The following is a 21046-nucleotide window of genomic DNA, read 5'->3' as shown; positions in this document are numbered from 1 at the left end:
GAACGAATGTCAGCAGATGCTTAATTTTAATGAGAATCTACTCCAGCAAACCCCAGGAGATGCTGTTTTGACGCACTAATTGCTTGTGTGTGTAATTACAGCGGATGTAGGTGGGAAAAATAATTGAGGTATTAATTCGCTGTCATGGCACTGAAAGAAAAGAAAACGGTCAGCACAGCAGCGGACACGCTCAGTGTCACCTGCTAGGTCCACAGCGGGATTTCTGCAGCTATCACTCTGTCGCCGGGACACTTTGTTAAGGTAGTTCAACATTCCCACCCAGGCGGCTCCAGTTACGCCAACTCCTCCCCTCCTCCGGCACCTGGTGAGGATGCGCAAGCACACGGAGAGGTGCTGCGAAGTTTACTACCGTGTGGAAGCAAACGGTTCACGTCTCGTCAGAAAAGCGAGCGTTTCTCCACAAACCAATCCTTCGAGCGGGGCCGAACTTCAGCTCTGCCCGCTTACCCCTTTTTTCTCGGTCTCCTACTGCGCCGAGGCCTTCTTCGTTAGCCGTCGGGAGACCGCCCAGGAGGTGTGGCTTGGAGCCTGTCTCCGGCGGCTGCTTTTCGGCAGCCGCAGCTGAGCGGTGGGACTGGTTTTGCTGGATTTTGTGCCCCCTCGGCCTGATACCACGCGAGCTCCTAAGGGCGAAAGTACAAGGCGAGTGGAGCACTCCAGCTTGTCCGCCGTCCAAAGGACGGCGAGCCACAAGTCCCCCCGGTCTTTTCGCTTTCCAGTTGGGCCGCGTAAGAAGTTAAGGGTTTGGCTCCCCACCTCCTTCGGCTGCTTGTAAGCACGTGGCCCGGCCCCTCGGAGGTGGACGGCGTGCGGTGGAGCCGAAGGCGCTGGCCCAGGTGCCCCCGTCTGCTACGGAAGGAAGAAACCGGGGAGCCCCCGAGGAGGTGGCCAAAGCGGGGTGAGTTACGGAGGCGTGGAGCAGGAGAAGGGAGACGGAAGCGGCCCTGGCGTCTCTTTTTTTTCTCTTCCCGGAACCGAAATGCTCCCTTCCTCCTCGTCGGAGAAAGCCCAGTGAGCAGCCTTTCTTTCGATCACCCACATTTCCCGCGGCCTGGAGCACACGTTCTCGGGAGGAAAGGCTGCACGCGTTTGTACCTCGGGGGATCCACTCCGCACTGTGGGAGGAGCGAGGGGCGAGCGCCGCTGAAACAACGTGTAATGGGGAGAGATCCGGCACATCCTGGCGCTGCTGGCGAGGCCATCGTCACCTAAGAGCGATGGTGGCGGCTTCATCAAGGACGACATCAAGAGCACCAACTCCGGTCACAGGGACCCGGCAGCGTAGCAGGAGGAACGGGCCCCGGCCATTGTCTGCCAAGGTAACGGCAAACCTCACTCCCCTCGGTTTCGGTCGTCTGCATGTATGTGCGTTTGCTTGGGGGGCGGAGAAAGGAGCTGTTGGCGGCAGGGCTTGGTGGAGGGAGGAAGAGAAGAGGGCTGTGATTTTGAGGGGGCCACATTCAAGTGGATCGTGGTAGGGTTTCCAGGATCGGGGCTCACTGCCTTCGCTCGCCCGCACGCCCCAGCAATCCTGTTGGGGCGGTTTAATGCTTTCCCCCGCCACTCCCTGAGTGCGAAAGCAGTCTGGAGTGGACGTGGAAAATTCTGCTCCAGAATATGGCTCGTGCGTGTGGCGTCGAAATCTGAAAAGATCAAGGGGGACTTGCTCCCCTTGGGGTTTCTCGGCGGCCGAGTGTAAAAGGCCAACAGTGCTTTTTTACTTTTAAGTGGGGTTTGCCCTGCCTTGGTCTACTGGCTTCTCTTTTTTCATTTCAGACCTTTTATTTTCATTTTCTTTTCCTATTTGCAAACTCATGTCTGGTTGAATTTGATTAATCAGATTATACTCTAAATGTACTCTGGAATGTAGAATGTATATGTGAACTAAACATCTAGAGAGAATTTGACAGAGTTTTGGTAAAATCTGGATGATTTCATCCAAGAACCAAGCTGATGTAGAACTGTTAAGATACTGTGTGGAGAAGGGAAAAAGCTGTTGGCTTTCCGTGTCTTTTCTAGCTTGCATTGCTGCAGGAATTATAGAGACTATTTTGATATTTCTGAGTTTCTTTGAGGACTGTGCCCGGACTATAAATGACAGAGAAAAGGTGTGGCATGGGAAGTCTGTTTCAGAAGATATAAGTGCTAGAAATTATATATTCTTAAAACTGACATCAGTCCAATTAACTGACATTTGATATCTTATTCTTTGAATATGGGGAAATAAATGATTTGATTATTTGTGTGAAGAAATTGAGCAAATTGGAGGGAATAGCAGGCCATCTTCAGTTTTAGTTTTGCTAAGATTTAAATGGTTCCTCTTACTGGTGTCATAGCAAGGTTTACAGGCTGTTTGGTTAGTCTGAAAATGTCAATGATCATTAGATAGTATTTTCTTTGCTGCCATCTAGTGGCCATCTGGATGTTTGCAGCCCAAATCTAATCATCCTGTTCCCAAACATACAACTGCCCTTTAAACTTTACCCATGTGTGTTTGGATTTAGCTAATTAATTATAGAACATGAGATCTTTTATTTTGGAGTTCTGAAGAACAATGAATCTTCCCCCATGTTATTAGTTTTATTCTATTATTTTCACAAAGATATGATTTAGCTACAATGAGCACTCACAAGATCATGTCAGTTCTGTAAAACTTCGCATAGTGTTCTCCTTTAAGGATAATTTTGGACATATAAAACTTTATACACTGATAACTATATCTAATCTACAACTCCAAAATCACTTATTCCAAATAGTGAAACCTACTTAACATTCTCTTTGACTGACCTTCATATAATAAGTAGACTACATAAGTACAGATTATTACCTCAGGGATTCAGCAGTATAAAACAGAATCCACTCAGCAAGAATACATTGTCAAGAACAGTTTACAAGATAAGAGAAATCCTTGACAAAGATTGCAAAAAAAAGTGATCACGATGATGCATTTTTACTCTTCTCTGAATCCCTCCAAAAAACTCCCAAAGTAGCTAACACAATCTAAAACAACCATAATCCAAGGAAAAAGAAATGGAAATACAAAGGAGGGAACATGTTAGCTCTGGCACCATAGGTCAGTTAAACATTCTTGCCATCGCCAATTGGAATGAAAGCTGTTTTGACAGAACAGCTGATCATAATTTGGAGAGGCAGACTCTAACCTAAAATTTGGATGTTGATGAAGTTTTGCTAACTTTGGGGCTATATCCTATATATAGGAAATACATGGTATTACCTGAGCTTAAAGATTTTTGGTTGTAATTAAGCTTTTGCTCTGAGTAGATTATATTTTACAGTAGTTGAGGTGTGGAAAAAGTGACAGAGTGCAAATAGAAAGATAGAAACTGCTTGGTATACCAGTACACTATGAAAATAATAGGCCTACCTCTTTTCATATCCCATTCTCTGTCACCTGCTTGGAAAATGGTCATGTAATCACATTAGATGTCACACTGCATGCAGCAAGGCATCAACTGAAGATGAAGACTGAAGTAGATACTGATATCAGAAGGTGTAGCAGGCTGTTTGGAGCTGATACAAACTATTGAGGTGTAGAATAAAGGTACATTTAGAATAAAGGTGCATTTTTCCATAATGTATTTAAGCTTGGTAACTGTGAAATTGTAAAAAGTTTGGTATAGTAAAGTGACAGTGAATTGTAGATTCTAGAATGTTCCAGTTAATGTACATACATGTAGCTTGAAATATTTGCATATTTGATTGCAGGAAAGAAGCGTTAAGACTTTTAGTACACAATGGGAGTTAAAGGTAGATTATCAATTTTGAAATGTTCAGAAAAGTCTTCATTTAACAGTGATTCCACTCGTTTTTCAACTATTTCTTGGGGGAAGGGGACCTTCATATTTTGTATTTAATCAATCTGAATATTTTAAACTTTCATTGTGAGTGCATAAGTTAAACTCAAAACTATAAAGAATAAATTGTAGTAAAATGTGAGGATATATTTTAATGTACAACGTTTCTAATTACTTCCACAGCTGGGGATTGCTTCAGTCTCCCTGATCAACACAGGGTGATCTGAGATTGAAAACATACAGACTGGAATAACATAGGGAGTTTAGGGGGCAGATCAGCACATCCAGCACATGCATTCGTTCCCTCTCTCTCTCTCTCTCTCTCTCTGTGTTTCTCAACCTTAGCAACTTTACGATGTGTGGACTAACTCCCAGAATTCCCCAGCCAGCATACCAGAATTCTGGGAGTTGAAGTCCAAACATCTTAAAGTTGCCAAGGTTAAGAAACACTGCTCTAGAAGTTTTGAACACTTGGGTGTGATATCAAATGCATAAATAGGGCCACCAAGACAAGACTTTCAATACATGGGGATGGAAGGATGACCTTGATGTATTATTATTCAGTTTAAATGGTGCCGAGTCACTTGAGATCCTGAGCAGCTAAAAACCAGTTAAAAAGAACCACAAACTAATTGAATAACAACAATGCATCATGCTTGGAGGGACTCATAAGCCACACAATCTCATCCCTAACACAGAATCACCCAGCATCTTGGCCCACTGCCCAAGAGAAGAACCAGGTCTTCAACACCTTACAAAAGGCCAACAGAGTCAGGGCCATCTGAATCTTGGGGTGGTGATGTTCTATTTCATAGAGCAAGTGCTGCAACAGGGAAGCCACACTTCTTGGATCCCATCAGATGACACTGTTTGGAGTAAGACCACTTTAATTATGCTAGGTATCGGTTATGTGGGCAAATTACCTTGGTAGGCTTTCAAGGTAATTGTCAAGCCCTGGAAACAAGATTCACTTGGATTTCTGAAAAGATCTTTATTGCTAGTAGGGTAATGTCTCAAAAGCCTACCAAAGTAATTCTCCCGCACAACTTGTACCTTGTGTGCAAAAGACTTATTCATCTCTTTAACACATTTCCCCCCTCCCCTTCGCTCAAGAATCTCTTGTGTAATGGATCTGTTTACTCCCTTAATGGTCTTGCTGCTTCCTGCATTCACAAAGTCCGTTAAGCATTCCATCACATGAAAACATGAGTGACTTAGATCTTCTGGTCTAGATTCAGGTGCAGCTGGCACACAAAATGGATCTGTGCAAAGGTCCTGATTAAAAGGGATCCATATGAGCTGCTTCTTCCAGGGCTTCTGAAATTACAGTCAGACCATCTTCTCAAAAACCTTCTCCAAACAAAGGGAAGATTAAAGACAGGATGAAAATTGTCCAAGACAATGGGTCCTGTGGTGGTTTCTTAAGTAGGGGATGGGCCACTGCCCCCTTAGGTCTAGGTGGGGCTACCCCCTCACTCAAGAATGAATTCACCACTGCTTGCATTCAACCACATGTCTTCCAGGAGGCCTTAACCAACCAGGAGAGACATGGATCTAATATACAATTGGCCACATTTGCAGCCCTGGGGACTCTTACTCAGGTGAATACAGGTAGTCCTCACTTAGCGACCACAATTGGGACCAGCAATTCTGTTGCTAACTGATGTCGTTGTAAAGTGAAAAATCATGTGTCTGTGCCCGACTTATGATGGCAGTTCATCGGTTCCAGCTGCGGTTGCTAAGTGAATCACCTTGGGTTAAGGGTGATGTCACATGACCGCAACTTGCGACTTCCTGCCAGATTCCCCATTGACTTTGCTTGTTAGAAGTTGGCTGTGAAGGTTACAGATGGCGATCACATGACCACAGGGATGCTGTGATGACTGCAACTTTGAGGACCAGTTGTCTCATTATTCAGCACCGTCGTAAGTTCAAGTGGTCACTGAACAAATGGTCAATAAGCGAGGAATACCTATAGTTCAAAACATTTGAATTTGTACCCTGTATCTTCTGGGGGAACAGAAAGCCAAATAGAATTTCTTTCTCTACTTGGCTTTCTTAGTATGCAAGCAAGGACACTAAGCAAAATCACATAGGTAATTCCTGAAGAGAAATCTTATATGGACAGCTCAGGGACAATGTTAACTCAGTGTGTAGTTGCTGTAAAAAAAGAAAAAGGAAAATGCCATGCTTACTATCATTAGGAAGGGAGTTTAAAATAGAACTGCTGATGAAATAATGCTGTTATACAAAACAGGCTAAATGTATTAAATACATTTCTCATAACTGTACCTTAAATGTGTGTTATACCTAGAATATTCTAGGGGATTCTATATTTACTGTATTTTATAATAATTGTTTTTATGAGATTTTAATGTTTATATTTGGAGCCTGATTTTATTGTAAACTGCCCAGAGTCCTTCTTTTGGGGGAGATGGGCGGTGGCTAAATTTGAATAATAAATATAAATAAATAAATATAGTTGAAAAGAGGTGATCAGAATGATTAGGAGGCTCAAGCAACTCTACCATCAAGAAAGACTACAGCAATTGGGCCTCTTAATTTGTAACAAAGGAGGATAAGGAAATATATAGTAGAGGGGTATTAAATCATATATGGCATAGGTAACAAGGAATGACAAGGAGAATGATGACATTCTCTCCCTCTGTCTCAATATTAGAATCCATTTTTATTCTACTGAAGCTGGATATAGGGAGATTCTGGACCAATGGAAGAAAATACTTTTTCACACAATGCATAGTTAGAACTTGTAGTCAGTCACCAGGCTGACAATTTGGATTGTTTTAAAGGGGGATTGGACAGGTTCATGGAAGATCAGGCTACCAGTGACTACAGATGTTGGCCACTGTTCACTGCCTTCTGAATCATCGGCAAAATTCTTCAGTTTTGCTTGCTGGGAAGCAACTGTGGAAGGGGTGGTAGTGATTATCAGTCTCCAGACCAAGTTTGCTCACTTCTCATATGTATCCAGATGCCACTGTATGTTATGGAATGGTGGATTAAACAGGTCTGTGGCCCAATCCAGCCACACTAAACTTCTTAGGTTCAATCAACTGTGGGGTATTACCGTTAGATTTTCTTGACGTTTTCTTGCCACATTATATATGTTGAAATAAATCTGTAGCTCACTTTTCATAACCTTGTGCAGCTGAGCAGTGTGCTCCCATATGTACAAGGTAATTGTTCATGAGCCATACACTCATTATCTTTGTAAAAATAAACTCTTATTTCAGTGCTTTAATGATACCTTTTTGCATTTTTATGAATTGGAGACAAAATACTATCCATGCATCAGAAAACTGTAATGCATTTGTTGAACTAGTCACAGGTATATGAATGTAGATCTACTCATAGCCTAGAAATAAGATGATGATGGAATTCCTTAAAAATATTTTTTTTCCCTGAAATGATTGTCAGTCGCTGGACTTCGATGTTCATGTAATGCCGCAGTGTTGAAAAGGATGCTAACATTTAAAATGAATTAATTGAATATATATTTATGCAAGTATACTTTCTGTCCAATATTTCCAGGAAATCCATAACTAAAATTCAAGCTTCATTTGTTGATTTGCTATAGAATGATCCAGCACACCAGTGACATAACTGCAGGGCTTGTATTTAATGCTGGTTTTCAGACATTTGGGGGGCGAGTCAGTTCATTTTGACAGCAAGCAACTGATGCTCCAACTGTCTTGGAGGGAAGGGGGGTGCTCACAAAATGGCTGTCACAGTAAGTGTGTGCAATCTCAAAAGACCAATTGACCAAAAACAAACTGCTCCCTGTCATCTTTCCTTGCACCCCAGGTGACTTATCAGTTCCTAGGTTATTTTGCCTTGATTGGAGGCAGGGGACAAGTGGGCAAAGCTCTGTGCTTCAGCTTCACATTTGTGTCCCACTCAGAACACCTGTTTGGAGTCCAGAGCATTCTTGGAAATAAAGATGATTGTGGAGACTGCTATCTTGTTTTTTTGTTTGCTTGATGCGTTCTTTTAAATTAAAAGTTGAGTGGGTGGGTACCAAGGAGATGCCTGCAAGCATCCTAGAGAGGATCTCAAACCTTCTGCCTGCCTGTGCAGCTTTGCCCCCGTAGGCTGTGTGGAAGGGAAGGCTTTATGGCCCTTGGGACCTGCCGTAGGGAGAGGCAAGGTTCTGGCCTGAGGAGAGTTTTGTGGGGACTCTGTGTCGACAGAGAAGGCGGCAGTTAAGGCAACTCTAAACAGGAGTGGGGCCAGAGGCACCAGTCAGGGGAAATAGAGTCGTTCCTGGCTTCTGCCCTCAGAGAGCAGCGTCTTTTCACCATTGCCAGAGCCTGAGGCCCATCCAAGTATCTCAGGACTGAGAGATCACAAACAGGTCTGAGAGACACAGAATGCTCACTGCCATCATCTAACTCCATACCGAGCTCCATCCAGTCCTGCTTTATATGGTGTATGCTGCTGCTCTTCATTTCCCCCTTTCCCAAATCCTTACCCTACCTCTTAGTTTTTGGTTTGATAAGAGTTGCCTGTTACAGTTTTCCCTATCTCCCTTTAAAAAAAAAGAAAAGAGCAAGCTGGAAGCCCTGCATAAGATTTGGGGTTTCTGGAATTCCATAACAGAATGAAGGTCAGCTTTCCTTCCACCAGAGTTCCCCCTGCCCCCAGTGTTGGAATGAGGCAGGCATAGGTGGCTCTTCTTTTCACCAGCAGTTTATTCCCCTTCATGGTTAAAGTTTTATTTGTTCTTGACCATTTTCCCTTTGGATTTCTCTCTCCTGATAAGGATGCTCCTAAGTTGGTTGATTGTTACAAGAGGAGGAACATGTATTCCATACAGGCTGTTAAAATGGATGGCATCCAAATTGAGCTGGGCTTCTTTGAGAATCACTGGTGAATAACTTGAGGATGTGAGATAAAGTTTGAACATTTTAAACAAACCCCAAGAATGCTGCCTTAGGGAAATCTGGTATGAATGCTGCAGCTATGTTAAAAATTGTGTGGAATAGAGGCAAAGTTGTTGGACTAGAAGCAGGGAGACCCAGGTTCTAGCTTTCCCTTCAGTATCAGAAGCTCACTGGCCAGTCGCACTCTCTCAGCTCAACCTACCTATCTTTTAAGTTGTTGTTGTGTGGAAAAAAACAGGAGAAGGAACACTGTGTACACTGACTCAGCTTCTGAAAGAAACTGAATATGAATCAAACAATTGAAGAGCCTACTTAAGTTTTGCTAGATCCTCATTTCTCTTAGAAAACAGCTTTTTTTAAAAGATTTTTTGTCCCACCTTTATTATTTTTATAAATAACTCAAGGCAGGGGACACACCTAATACTCCTTCCTCCTCCTATTTTCCCCACAACAACAACCCTGTGAGGCAAGTTGGGCTGAGGGAGAGGGACTGGCCCAAAGTCACCCAGTTGGCTTTCATGCCTGAGGCGGGACTAGAACTCATGGCCTCCTGGTTTCTAGCCCAGAGCCTTAACCACTAGACTAAACTGGCTCTTACTCTACAGAGTAGAGCCCTCATTTTTCCTGGAAGATTTTCTAATAAACTCCATGGTTTCTTACAACAACAAGCAAGAATGTCTAGGACTTTGGATGTGATAGATCTAAACAAGATGCCTCAAGACTACATCAGACCATCCTGTGTAACTGATGGTATCTATAGAGTGGAATTATTCCAGCTGATGAAAACTGTTTTGGCTCTGAGTTGGAACAAGTAACATAAATTCTACCTGGTCTTATTCTGGTCAATTTTTTCCTGATGTAGAAAAATGGCATAACTTGAAATCTCCAGCTTTAAATATAACTTGTGTGTCAAGAGAAAATCTCCTCAATCCTACAAATACAAGCTGACTTTAAATTCTTGAAGGAAAAAGATATTGTTGACATTTAAGAGAATGTATGTTCTCTTACATTTAAGGCAGAATCTGGATTTTCTTTGGAACCAAACAACAGTAAGGAACACTTTTCAGCCTGAAGACTGCCTCCTCTAGGAAACTTCTACAGAAGTTCATTTTTCCTCCATTTTCTGTCTTATCTCCATCCTGGGGTTGTGAAGGAGGTGGAGTTTAGCTGCATTATATTGTGAATTCTCTTCCTCCTCACTAGTTCATTGATCAGCTCTGTGTGCTAAGGAAAACTAGGCAAGGAATGAAGGGAGCAGGCAGTGGAAGGAGAGCTCTCTCTCCTTGCATTGTCAAGTTATTCATTTATTATTGCAATGTCTACATCTAGCCACTCACACACTACTTTAGGTGGTTTCCTCTGGAGCTGTTTCCCTACTTCTCTGTCTTTCCAAAAACATTCCAAAACTCATGCATGTGCATGCATGATGGGAAGGGAATTGTAGGGAAAGGAGGTTGAAATGATAAATTCCTCTCCCAAGATAGTTATAGCAGTGCAGGGAAATGCTATATGATGAATTCCTTATAACCAGTTTTAATTTATTAAAATAGTGGGAAACATCTTCCTTTTTCTATGACTTAAAAATGAGAAGGAAGTGCAAGTTATGAACGAAACTCATCCAGAGTTGGAGCAAACAAAGCTCTTGTGATTCAGATTTATCTTCATAAATAAGGAGGGGTAGGAAAAAATTTTAAAAGCTAGCTGATCAGCTAACTAAAAGATACAGGAGAAGAGAACTGCATGGAGTTTGAAGTCTTGGGCAAATCTCATCAAAAGCTTAAGCCTCACATATGATTTTGTTAACCTGTGGTTAAAAAAAAAAATCCTAACTTCCAGTATCATAGAGTAGGAATTATGAGAAGTATCCAACCTAGCAGTTCGAAAACATGCAAATGTGAGTAGATTAATAGGTACCGCTTCGGCAGGCAGGTAACGGCGTTCTGTGTAGTCATGCCGGCCACTTGACCACGGAACTGTCTACGGACAAACGCCGGCTCTTCAGCTTTGAAACGGAGATGAGCACCGCCCCCTAAAGTCGGACACGACTGGACTTAATGTCAAGGGAAACCTTTACCTTTACTTATCCTGACAGATCATCCAGGAAAAGGTAGGAGGGAAATCTTAGGATCAGAAAAAGAGCTGTCAAGGGCCTTCCACCATGTACGTTCTCTTAAAAAATATGTAATATCCCGGGGATATAAGAACAAAAGTAAAATTCACTATGGATGGTACTGAGATGGGCAATCCGCAGACTGTTTTCATAGGTCAATTTATGATATGGAATTATGGAATAATAAAGTGATTACAGAAGAACCCATATAAGAAGAGAACCCATATAAGAAGAACCAGCCATATAACTAGAACTTTAAAATGTAGAGGCTAAATTTGTGAGTGATGGACTATAAGTAATTAGTCTAGATACCATGTACAACCTTTGAACCAGAAATCACATCACTGAAGTTCACCAAGTTGTGAATAAATGAAGTGTTTTCATGTCTATTCTCCGTGGTAAACAAAAATGGTGTAAAGTGGAAGATAAGCTTAACAAGTGAAAAAAAAGTCAAACAAAAAAAATACCAGCCCTCCCTTTTGGGTGCCAGTGCCTTGAAAGTAGTTCTGAGCCTTGTATTGTCAATCAGTCTTCACTTATATTAAGCATGGCTTATTGAATAAATAATTTAGTAGCAAGTTTTCAAAGCGCTCAGGACCACACCCAAAGGTTTTGAGAGACACTTGTTTGAGCATCTCAGCCCCAAACCATTATTTATAGACCACAATGACTGGATTAGCACAAATCCTAAACCAAACAGAAATAAATTACATTCTCTTTTAACATGTTGAGTGAACCCATTTACCCATTTACCTGGACCTTAAAATGAGGCTTTGTTATTACTTATGAATTGCATATAGTAGAAAACACATTGTTGCTAAATCACTAGTACTACTGTTGTTAATAATAGATTATTATCTGTTAAAGTGTTTGAATGCAGTAAGATGGTCGAATAATGAAACATTGCTTTATAGTATGTTCAGGTAAGGAAAATATAGAATGGAAACCTCTTGAGAAGCAATTAGTGCTTAACTGAGCTTCCCAATGTGATAGTTGGGCTGGTTGCATTTTTTTTTTTGAAAGAGGAAGGAAATTTGATGAAATGATTTCATCAGCAATCAGTTATAATGTAAATTTTAGGCAGATATGAATAAAATGTTACTGCACTTGATGAATGCTTCTACAGCCAAGAATTTATTCATGAAAGCATCTTAAGATAGGCTTTATTCCAGGCTAGACAGCGTATGACCAACTCCCAGAATAAAGCTTCTCTTGAACAATTTATGGCTCCTCCTACAAGAGAGAAAGGCTAAGCAAACTGCAAATGAACAAACCATGGCATATTAGAAGGGAGAAAATCAAAATCTCAGTTCACATGTCTCCTAGACAAATCCCAAAAGGAGCTTCTGAGATTTCTTCGATGGTTTCTACAAGCAGCTAGAGCCAAGCTGAATAACTGAGCAGTGTGTGCCAGCACAGCTTAAACCAAGAACATTTGAGTTAACATGCTGGCTTTTTAGCTGGGTAGAAGATTAAAAAAAAAAAAAAAAAGACAGCCAAACAATTAGTTATCCAGTCAAAATAAGGGTGTCTTATCTCTTGAATACTTTTAATACCTAAAATAATATTTAGAGAGAAAAAGAGAAGCGGTTCTGTGATGTGGGCACAGAATCAGAATTGGCTTACTTGGGCACCTTCAACCTGGAAGTTCCTAACTTTTTTTAAATTAATTTTTATTGCTTTTTTTGGTTAACAGAAAAAGAAAAAAAAACCCAATACACAAAGATACATACACTATAAAAAACAACAGGTATTTAAAAAAATGAGAAAAGTATAATAGAAAAAGTAAAATACAAATATATCATTACAACAATAAACAGTTACAATTCTATATATATATTTATCTAATGCAAATATATCTATATTCTAATACAATTAAATATCCATCATGCTTCCCCTAATTACTGTATGTGTATAAATGAGTCCCATATTTCATTACGTTTATCCATACAAAGTCCATGTCTATAGGCAAGTATAACCAAGTCTTCAATCCATTGAGTATATGGGTCCATACATTTATCTTTCCTGTGCTGCAATATCAGTCTTTTGGCCATAGTAAGGGCACAGAGAATCCATTTATGTTGTCCTGTTGTCAAATTCCATGTACTAGGTATGTAATTCAAAAGAATATTGTCCTCCAAAAATTTTAGCTTTTGTCGCACTCACATTTATATGATCCCAAAACTTAGTACAGCACGTTGTAAGAACGTATGTTTTAAAGAAGCATTGTCCTTATTACATCTCTAGCAGCATGTCGTCTTAGACAATACTTTTCTATATAAACGTAATGGAGTCCAATAAATTTTAAATATTATTTTTTGTTGTATAAGTCATAGCTTAAGGTCCATTGGCATGCCTGCTATAGAAGTTAAAATGCTCTCCCCTAGTCTAGGCAATATAGAAACCTCTAATTCTTTATTCCATTCATGTCTTAGCATCTGCGTATCAAATTGATTTATTGATAACAAATATCTATAAAAACTAATAGGCTTTTTAGTCTTAAAGGATTTAACAAACGATTCTAGTATCTCAGGTGTCTCAGACACTGAAAATGTTGCTCGTCCTAATTTTAAGAAACTAGTTTGATTTGATACTGGATTTGATATTTTGATTTCCTGTAAAATATATATTTTATAAATATTTAACAGGTCCAGAAGCTTTTAAAATCGCACTGCAATGCAGAAATTTCATACTTTTCTTTACAAATATATAGTGAGAGTGGAAAAGAAATTCTATCCAAGAGGACAGACTTTTATTAATAACCTGACATCATTTAATCACATCATCTGAATGGACAAAGGCAATGAAACTTCATTTTTTTGACTCCTGGAAAACATATTCAGCAACTTTATTGAGTTCTGAGGTTTATGGACCCTGCATTTACTTTCAAATAAAGATTTCCAACCGTAAGTCCCACTGAACTCAACTTTTAAATATGAATGTTATCCCACGAAGTGTCATAATTAATATATTTCTGCATTATAGAATTTCAACATGCATAATCAACAGTAAACTCGTTGATTATGCCTTCATGATGAGCCAGTGGCTCTTAAAAGTAGTTTGAGATGAGGTAATTATTGGGTACTAGGTGAAGGCAAAGCTTGTTGTACATAGCTTTTGAGTTCAGACCAAGAAACAAAAACAATTGTAGGTATCTTGTGGTGAGGAAAATTCTTTGAATATCATTGCACCTTAACATTTATAGTGGATAGTGAAAAGTATCCTGCAGGGAAAGTATGTAAGAGTCCCTCTGGTAGGAAAAGATGGGCCGTGACAAATTTGACGAATAAATATAAGATCCCAGAAATATAAGTAAGTTTCCATTATCTCACCCACAACGGGGATGCCCAGCAGTTTTTTCTCATCTCTTCCTCCAAGTGTTCAGTGCAAACAAAGCATTTGAGGCATAGGATTTGGGGGTGGGGTAGACACCTATGCAAGCATGCACAGAGTATTCCTGTAAAATTTAATCTGTTACAAAAAATTGTTAAAAAGTTTGAACTTTGAGGAATGAGAAGCAGCAGGAGAAATCTGCCAGTACTTTCTTCTTGGAATGTAAATGTTTTTTCCTTACTAAAATCATCCCGAGACTTTACAGGAAAGAAAAGGCAGCAGAAATCCCTTTTTGCTGTCTTTCTCCACTGCCTAGGGAAAAGCAATTCCTCTTCCTTTTCAAAAATGCCTTGTCTGTGCCAAAGGATTTAGCATTTGCTGAACCAGCAGAAATAACTGAATAAGAGATTTGAGCTGAAATTTGTGGATCCTGATGAAAGTTGATAACTTGTTGATATTCTAGGTAGCTGATTTGTTGTGTAATTGTGTTCTAGTCAGTGTAAGATGTGTTTCTTACAAACTAACCCTTCCATGGTTTAAAATGTTCTAAAAATTATGAAGCGGTTTTGAAGAATGTGCTGCAGATTTGTGTTCTTGTTTTTAGAGCAAAACTTTAATTCATTTCTAATAAAGAAATAATAATGGAATGGCATTGAAACAACAGTTAATAAGTCAGTGATAGTTAATTCCCACTTTTTTTAGTGGGAGGAAATTGTTTTCATACATTGTTATTTCTTCCTATACTTGAGGGTACCTTAGCTTTCAGAATTACAGAGAATTGAAGTATTGATGTGAAAGCTGCCATTTTGTTGTGATGTTTCAAAACTTACAGATTCTTGTAATACTGTAATCATGAGCTTACTTATGGAATGTGAGGCACTTTATATCTACAATAATTCATTGTAGCAATACTTCACTGTTTTGTCATATTTCTTTGAACTACCATGGTAATAATCACCACAGAACCTGGGGACAATTATTCTGGTCCTTGGTTTATTTTCCTTCTTTTACCTCCTTTTTGCCCTTTTCAGCTCCTCCCCTAAGAAAATCAGGAAATAATGTGTCATCCTAGCACACTGAAAAATCAGTAGGGTAACTTAAATATTGTCAGCTTTCTTAAAAATGCTGGCAAACCAAACAATTTTGTTTGTCAAATTTATATTTTTAAAAATAATCTGAAAAAATGAACAATTCCAATTTTTCCATTACCCTAATTGAATTTGAATCCCCTTCAGCATAGAGTATCTGTATTATGTGTACCTTTAGTATTATTTTAATCCCTCCCCTCCCCTCCCCCCCAGCAAAATAAGAGCGAGTATGGTGCAGTGGTGAAGGTGTTAGACAAAGACTGGGGAGGTCGAAGTTAAAATCCATCCTCAGCCATGGAAACTCACTGGCTGATAATGCGCTCCATGCATGACACGGTTTCCCATACTCTGGAACCAGAATTGTGGCAGTGTGGAGTAGTGTTAAAAGTGTCATACAGGGACCAGGAAACCTCATTTCAAGTCCAACCTTAGCAAAGGTGATAAACTATTATTGGGTCATTTATGCAACAAATGCTGCCCTGTGTCCAGTTTACTTATTAATTCGTTCAATAAGCAAATGCTCATATATCCAGTGTTATCTTTAGGACTCAGCGCCATGGGTACTAGGCTGGGTAGTCCCAGAGGGTTTGTTCTGCCTATTACACTTATTGCTTAAATTCTGTATGAAGCTGAGAAGCAAGGTTTGGGGTTGGGTGTTCCCAGGATGTGGTTAACACCTACCTCGACTTCTTGTTATCAGAGTTGGGGGAACAATGCAGGTGTTTGTCAGACTCTGTAGTGGGCTAGATAAAGGCCAGTAAACTGAAGCTGAATCCAGGCAAGGCAGAATCTCTGAGGGCTAGTAGCTCACAAGTCTAGGAATTGGTTAGGATTCTGCCTCTGGATGGGGTTTTATTCACTTTGAAGGAGCAATCTTGGTGTATTCTGGGAGACGGTCTTTTCTGTTGTGGCATTCTGCTTTAGTATGGTTTTCCTTTGGAAGCTGGCTGGGGCTGACATTATCTGCCTTTTGGTGCCAGGTGAAGACCTAGCTTTTTATTCGTGCATCCAGGATGTAGCATCTGCAGCCTGATGATGCCTTTTGTTCATTAAGTGCCTCTCTTTCAGTGTCAGTCTGTTTAAAATTCATTTGTAATTTATCAATAAGATCCTCTGTATAGTGAGTGGGATTTAAATAATTTTAATAAATATTCAGAAACTGTGTGCAGTTTACAGCTCAGATACTACAGTTTAATTGAAGCCTATAAGCTATTTTTATATAGAAATGGAGAGAATCTGTTAATTTGATCAAAATTCCTTATGCATAATTTCTGCTGTAAAGCTGAGGTCAAGCCTTGCTCTTATCTCCCATAGGATTTCCTGCTTTTTTTTTTTTTTTTTGGACAATTAGTTTAAGTTATTCTATACCTCTAAGTTCTGACAAAGTCTTGATCATGGTATACATATAATGCTTATGTTCCACAATGCTATTATGTAAATCATATGCTTGGGCATTTAGAAGGGGTTTGGTCCTTAGGGGTGTTAGAATATTTTAGAAATATTTATTGAGCAATTTATGCTACTATGAAGTTATTTGAAGCAAAGTACCCTTTATTGTAAGAAATACAAATTCTTAGGCACACTTTAAGAAAGTTTTGTAAATAGTAATTGTTTATAGTAAACAACAATTGGGACCAGGCAAAGATATTTTTATACAAGGTTGGTACCTTTTTGGTTGCTCTAAGTCATAGTGATTGGCATAGGCTGCTGTAAGGTTTCTTGAAGAGTTTGGCATGGACACAAAGGGAATTCTTCATACTTTGAACAACCCAAGAAGCCGTTCTCAGAGATGTCCCAAATTTCTTAGGAAAGGTCTTGGATGTGGAATGTAGGGTTATGATGAAGGAAGGGACGTCAAAGCAGCTTCAGTGATGGCAACTTGCATAATCAGGTAACTCTATGGAATATTTGAATAACAGTTTCACTGCCAGTCACACTGCTCAGAATTCCTGTGTTTGTAGTGTTCCATATGTTTCTTTATTCTTGTTTAGCAACTGTCCATATTATCCAATATCTCACATAATACAGATACATCTCAAAGGAACTTTCAGTCTCTTCAGTTCTTTTATCGTGATGTTGGTCTTAGTAGGTTTTTAGGCCAAGCATTTGATATACTGTCCAGTGGCATTCACAAGGAGAGGGGGTGTCAGAATAGGCAAGAGGGTGAATGTGGCATCAAATGCAGGTTTTGCCCCTCTTGTGCATCCATGCGACACTGATGGGTGTACAAAAGGGATGGGGCTTTCATTGCAACACTGTATCTTCTGTCTTGCCTTTTTCAACCCCTACTCATTGAAACTCCTATGTCACATGAATGAATGAGGTTCTGTCTGACCACTGAACCTTTTTGGCAGCTTCTGGAGCCTCTCCTCTCCTCACTGCTGAAATTCAACTGCACACCATGATTTTAAAGTTTGTAGCTTTTAAAAATATTAAGCTGTTCTTTGGGGAGGTTCATTCTTGATATCTTTGAGGTTTGCATATCTACCCACAGTATTGATGATATTGTACCTGTTCATTGTGGCTTCCAGTCAGGGGGGGAAAAAGCAAGTGAAGCCTTTCAGCACTGAAAGATGGTCCATTCATTTACCATTTCTGTGCAATTATTCTATGTAAGCCGATTCTTGCTCCATAACTAATTCTAGGATTTTTGAGCAAAGAGTAAGCCTTATTAGTTAGAGAAAAATGATGGGTCAAGTACATTTTAAGATTGCTTAAAACTTATTTAGTAGCTAGCTTTTCTCCTCTTCAGATGTGAGCATGTTTCCTGCGGTGAGGGGTCTTGAGTAATGTTAATTCTCCTCCTGTTCAGATTTCCACTGACTTTTTGTTTATTTTGAATCTTTTATTGGGTTGTTGCAGGCAATTCATGCAGTACAGGTAGTCCTTATTTAGCAATCACAATTGGGACGAGCAACTCAGTCATTAAGCAAAGCGGTTGCTAAGTGAAACCAACTCTGCTTATGATCTTACTTCAGCTTTCCTTTGCTTTACAGACTTGTGAAGGTCATAAATGTGAGGATTGGTTGTAAAGTTACATTTTCATCATCGTAACTGCATACAGTCACTAAATGAGGCAGTTGCTAAATGAGGACTCTGTATTGCATACTCTGTTGAAGATGAGATCTCAATTTGCTAAGCTTTTCATCCTACCATATTACAATTTATGCAAATCTTACTATATTAATATTTTTCTGATTTAATGTTTTCCAGATATGAGACATGATTGTTGGACGCAGAAGATTAAAGTTGCTGGGAATTCTAATGATGGTAAACTTCTTTATATATGTCATTGTGGAAGTCTCAAAGAATAGTGGCCAAGAGAAAAATTCAAAAAGACAAGTTATACTTCCAAGGAGCAGATTTTGGAGAAAGTATACTCCTCACAAGGCATACTGGAATAAACAGCAGCAGAAGTTAGAACGCTTATACAATCCTATTTTTGCATTACTTTTCAATATGACTGTGGAAGAAAGGTTAGCTTCCAATAATAGCTTTGTGAACTCCTGTGATCCTGATCCATTTATATCTTCATATCTTAAAGACTTTGAAAAGTTACCAGATAGGTTTAAAGACTTTTTTCATTATTTAAGATGTAGAAATTATTCATTATTAGTAGATCAACCACACAAGTGCAAACACAAACCTTTTTTGCTTCTGGCTATTAAATCACTCATACCACATTTTGACAGAAGGCAGGCGATCCGGGAATCCTGGGGAAGAGAAATTAAATTGGGAGACATAACTATTGTGAGAGTTTTCCTATTAGGTCAAACTCCTCCTGAAGATAACTTTCCCAATCTCTCAGAGATGTTGAAATTTGAGAGTGAAACCCACCAAGACATACTTCTGTGGAACTACAGAGATACGTTCTTCAATCTGACTCTGAAAGAGGTACTGTTCCTAAAATGGGTCAGTAATACTTGCCCGGATGCCCAGTTTATTTTCAAAGGAGATGATGATGTTTTTGTGAATACCCATCAGATCCTGGATTACTTGAAGAGTTTAACTAAAGAAAAAGCCAAAGACTTGTTCATAGGTGATGTTATCCATGATGCTGGACCTCATCGTGATAAGAATCTGAAATACTATATCCCAGAAAGTGTTTATGAAGGCTCTTATCCTCCATATGCAGGAGGTGGCGGATTTCTTTATTCTGGTGATCTGGCATTGAGATTAACTAACATATCTGACCAAGTCCTCCTTTATCCAATTGATGATGTGTATATTGGAATGTGCCTTCAGAAACTTGGGCTTGCTCCAGAAAAGCACAAAGGCTTCAAAACGTTTGACATCGAAGAGAAGCAGAGGAACAATATTTGCTCCTATACAAACCTAATGTTAGTCCACAGCCGGAACCCTCAAGAAATGATTAAAATCTGGACAAACTTGCAAGATCCACATTTAAGTTGTTAAATGGGTGTGTGTCCAAAAATTCTTTCCAAATTCCAGTTTAAGTTTTTTGGCTAAATGGTAAGTATATTGTCTTCATTTGGTGGCTTGTTTTGTAAACCAAAATTAGCTATTAACAGATTGTCTAGTACTTCTGAAAGTGAGACTACAACCATAAGAATGCACATCAGAAGATATGGCATGAAAATATCCTTATTATACCACTGGCCTAAAATATTGAAGTTGTGATTAGAGTAACCTTTGATTATAAGACTGATTAGTTCAGTTATATTCAATAAATTGTTCTTGTTCTGACACTGTAATTTAATTATGGTAATTTTAATTAGATTCCATCACCTTTCCTGGAATGAGAAATTGTAGAGGCTGTGCTGTTAACTCAGACTCTTATTTTCCCAACTTAACTTTCATAAGTAAGTTAAATAATACAATTGAAGAGGTATTTTTGCAACTTAGTTTCCTACCTTCAACTCCAATCCCTTTATCCCTCCGCTAAATAATATTTCAGTTAAAGATGATAGAAGCATCACTAATATGGGGCAGTTCATTTAAAGGTCAAATGAGAAGTTACATAACTTAGTTTAAATTGCAATTTGAGAGGCTAAATATTTTTTTGTTTCAAACTCAGTTAATGGACAACTTTTATTTTAATTGTCATCAAAACTACAACATTGTATAATTTGATTTAGATTTGATTTTGCTTAGTTGCTATTTTTAATATTAATAGTAGGCCACTTGACTGAAGAAATTTCATACATTAAATGGTTCAGGAAGATTGGGTTTCTATAGATTTGGTTTACAATTTCATGAAAATGATGGTGATTGAGATCCCAATTTTTTTAAAAAAAAATCCCCAACATTATTGAGTCTATTTCAAAAGGAATGGGTTCTAAAAGTCTCAAATTCTTGGTTGCCGTATCTTCATATGTGTCATATCTTGACAATTCAAACAGCAACTGCTCTCTTTGTAATATGTAGAAGTGCCTGTATTTATTGTCTAAATTGAAGACCAAAATATTTTCTTAAAAATATTTAAGAAACATTTGTAAAGTGCTGTCAGTCATATTTAAATAGAGTATGCTATTTTAAATGTGTTGAAATGCAAAATGTTAAATAAAATTGTTTTTGAATTTGAAAAAAAAAGTCATTTGTGTGCACTGCAGTGTTTGTGTAATACACCCAGACAGTTCTAAATCCTTCACTGCTTGCCAATCATTGACTAACACAGCAGTTGAGGAATTGAAACTTCCACTTATTAGAGCTCTGCCATGGCTCACTGTGTTGCATGAAGAAGAAAAAAATTGACAAGACTGAATAATTCTCATGTCTTCACCATATTCACAGGGCTGCTGTTGTGGGGAAAAA

General features: G+C 39.1%; 1 protein-coding gene across 1 annotated transcript; it reads left to right on the top strand.

Moving 5' to 3' along the window:
- Positions 1 to 584: 584 nt before the first annotated feature.
- On the top strand, positions 585 to 20517 carry B3GNT2 (UDP-GlcNAc:betaGal beta-1,3-N-acetylglucosaminyltransferase 2). The gene is made up of 2 exons (XM_063316961.1): positions 585 to 1340; positions 18485 to 20517. The coding sequence occupies exon 2, from the start codon at positions 18494 to 18496 to the stop codon at positions 19685 to 19687; it is 1194 nt and encodes a 397-aa protein (XP_063173031.1). The 5' UTR covers positions 585 to 1340; positions 18485 to 18493; the 3' UTR covers positions 19688 to 20517.
- Positions 20518 to 21046: the final 529 nt, after the last annotated feature.

The sequence above is a fragment of the Candoia aspera genome, chromosome 1, assembly GCF_035149785.1.
Source record: "Candoia aspera isolate rCanAsp1 chromosome 1, rCanAsp1.hap2, whole genome shotgun sequence".
Classification (NCBI taxonomy): Eukaryota; Metazoa; Chordata; class Lepidosauria; order Squamata; family Boidae; genus Candoia; species Candoia aspera.
This window is presented reverse-complemented; position numbering and strand designations above follow the sequence as displayed.

Bases quoted from the DNA above. Each gene is read 5' to 3' on its own strand.
- B3GNT2 (XM_063316961.1), top strand. From the start codon at position 18,494: ATGATTGTTGGACGCAGAAGATTAAAGTTGCTGGGAATTCTAATGATG.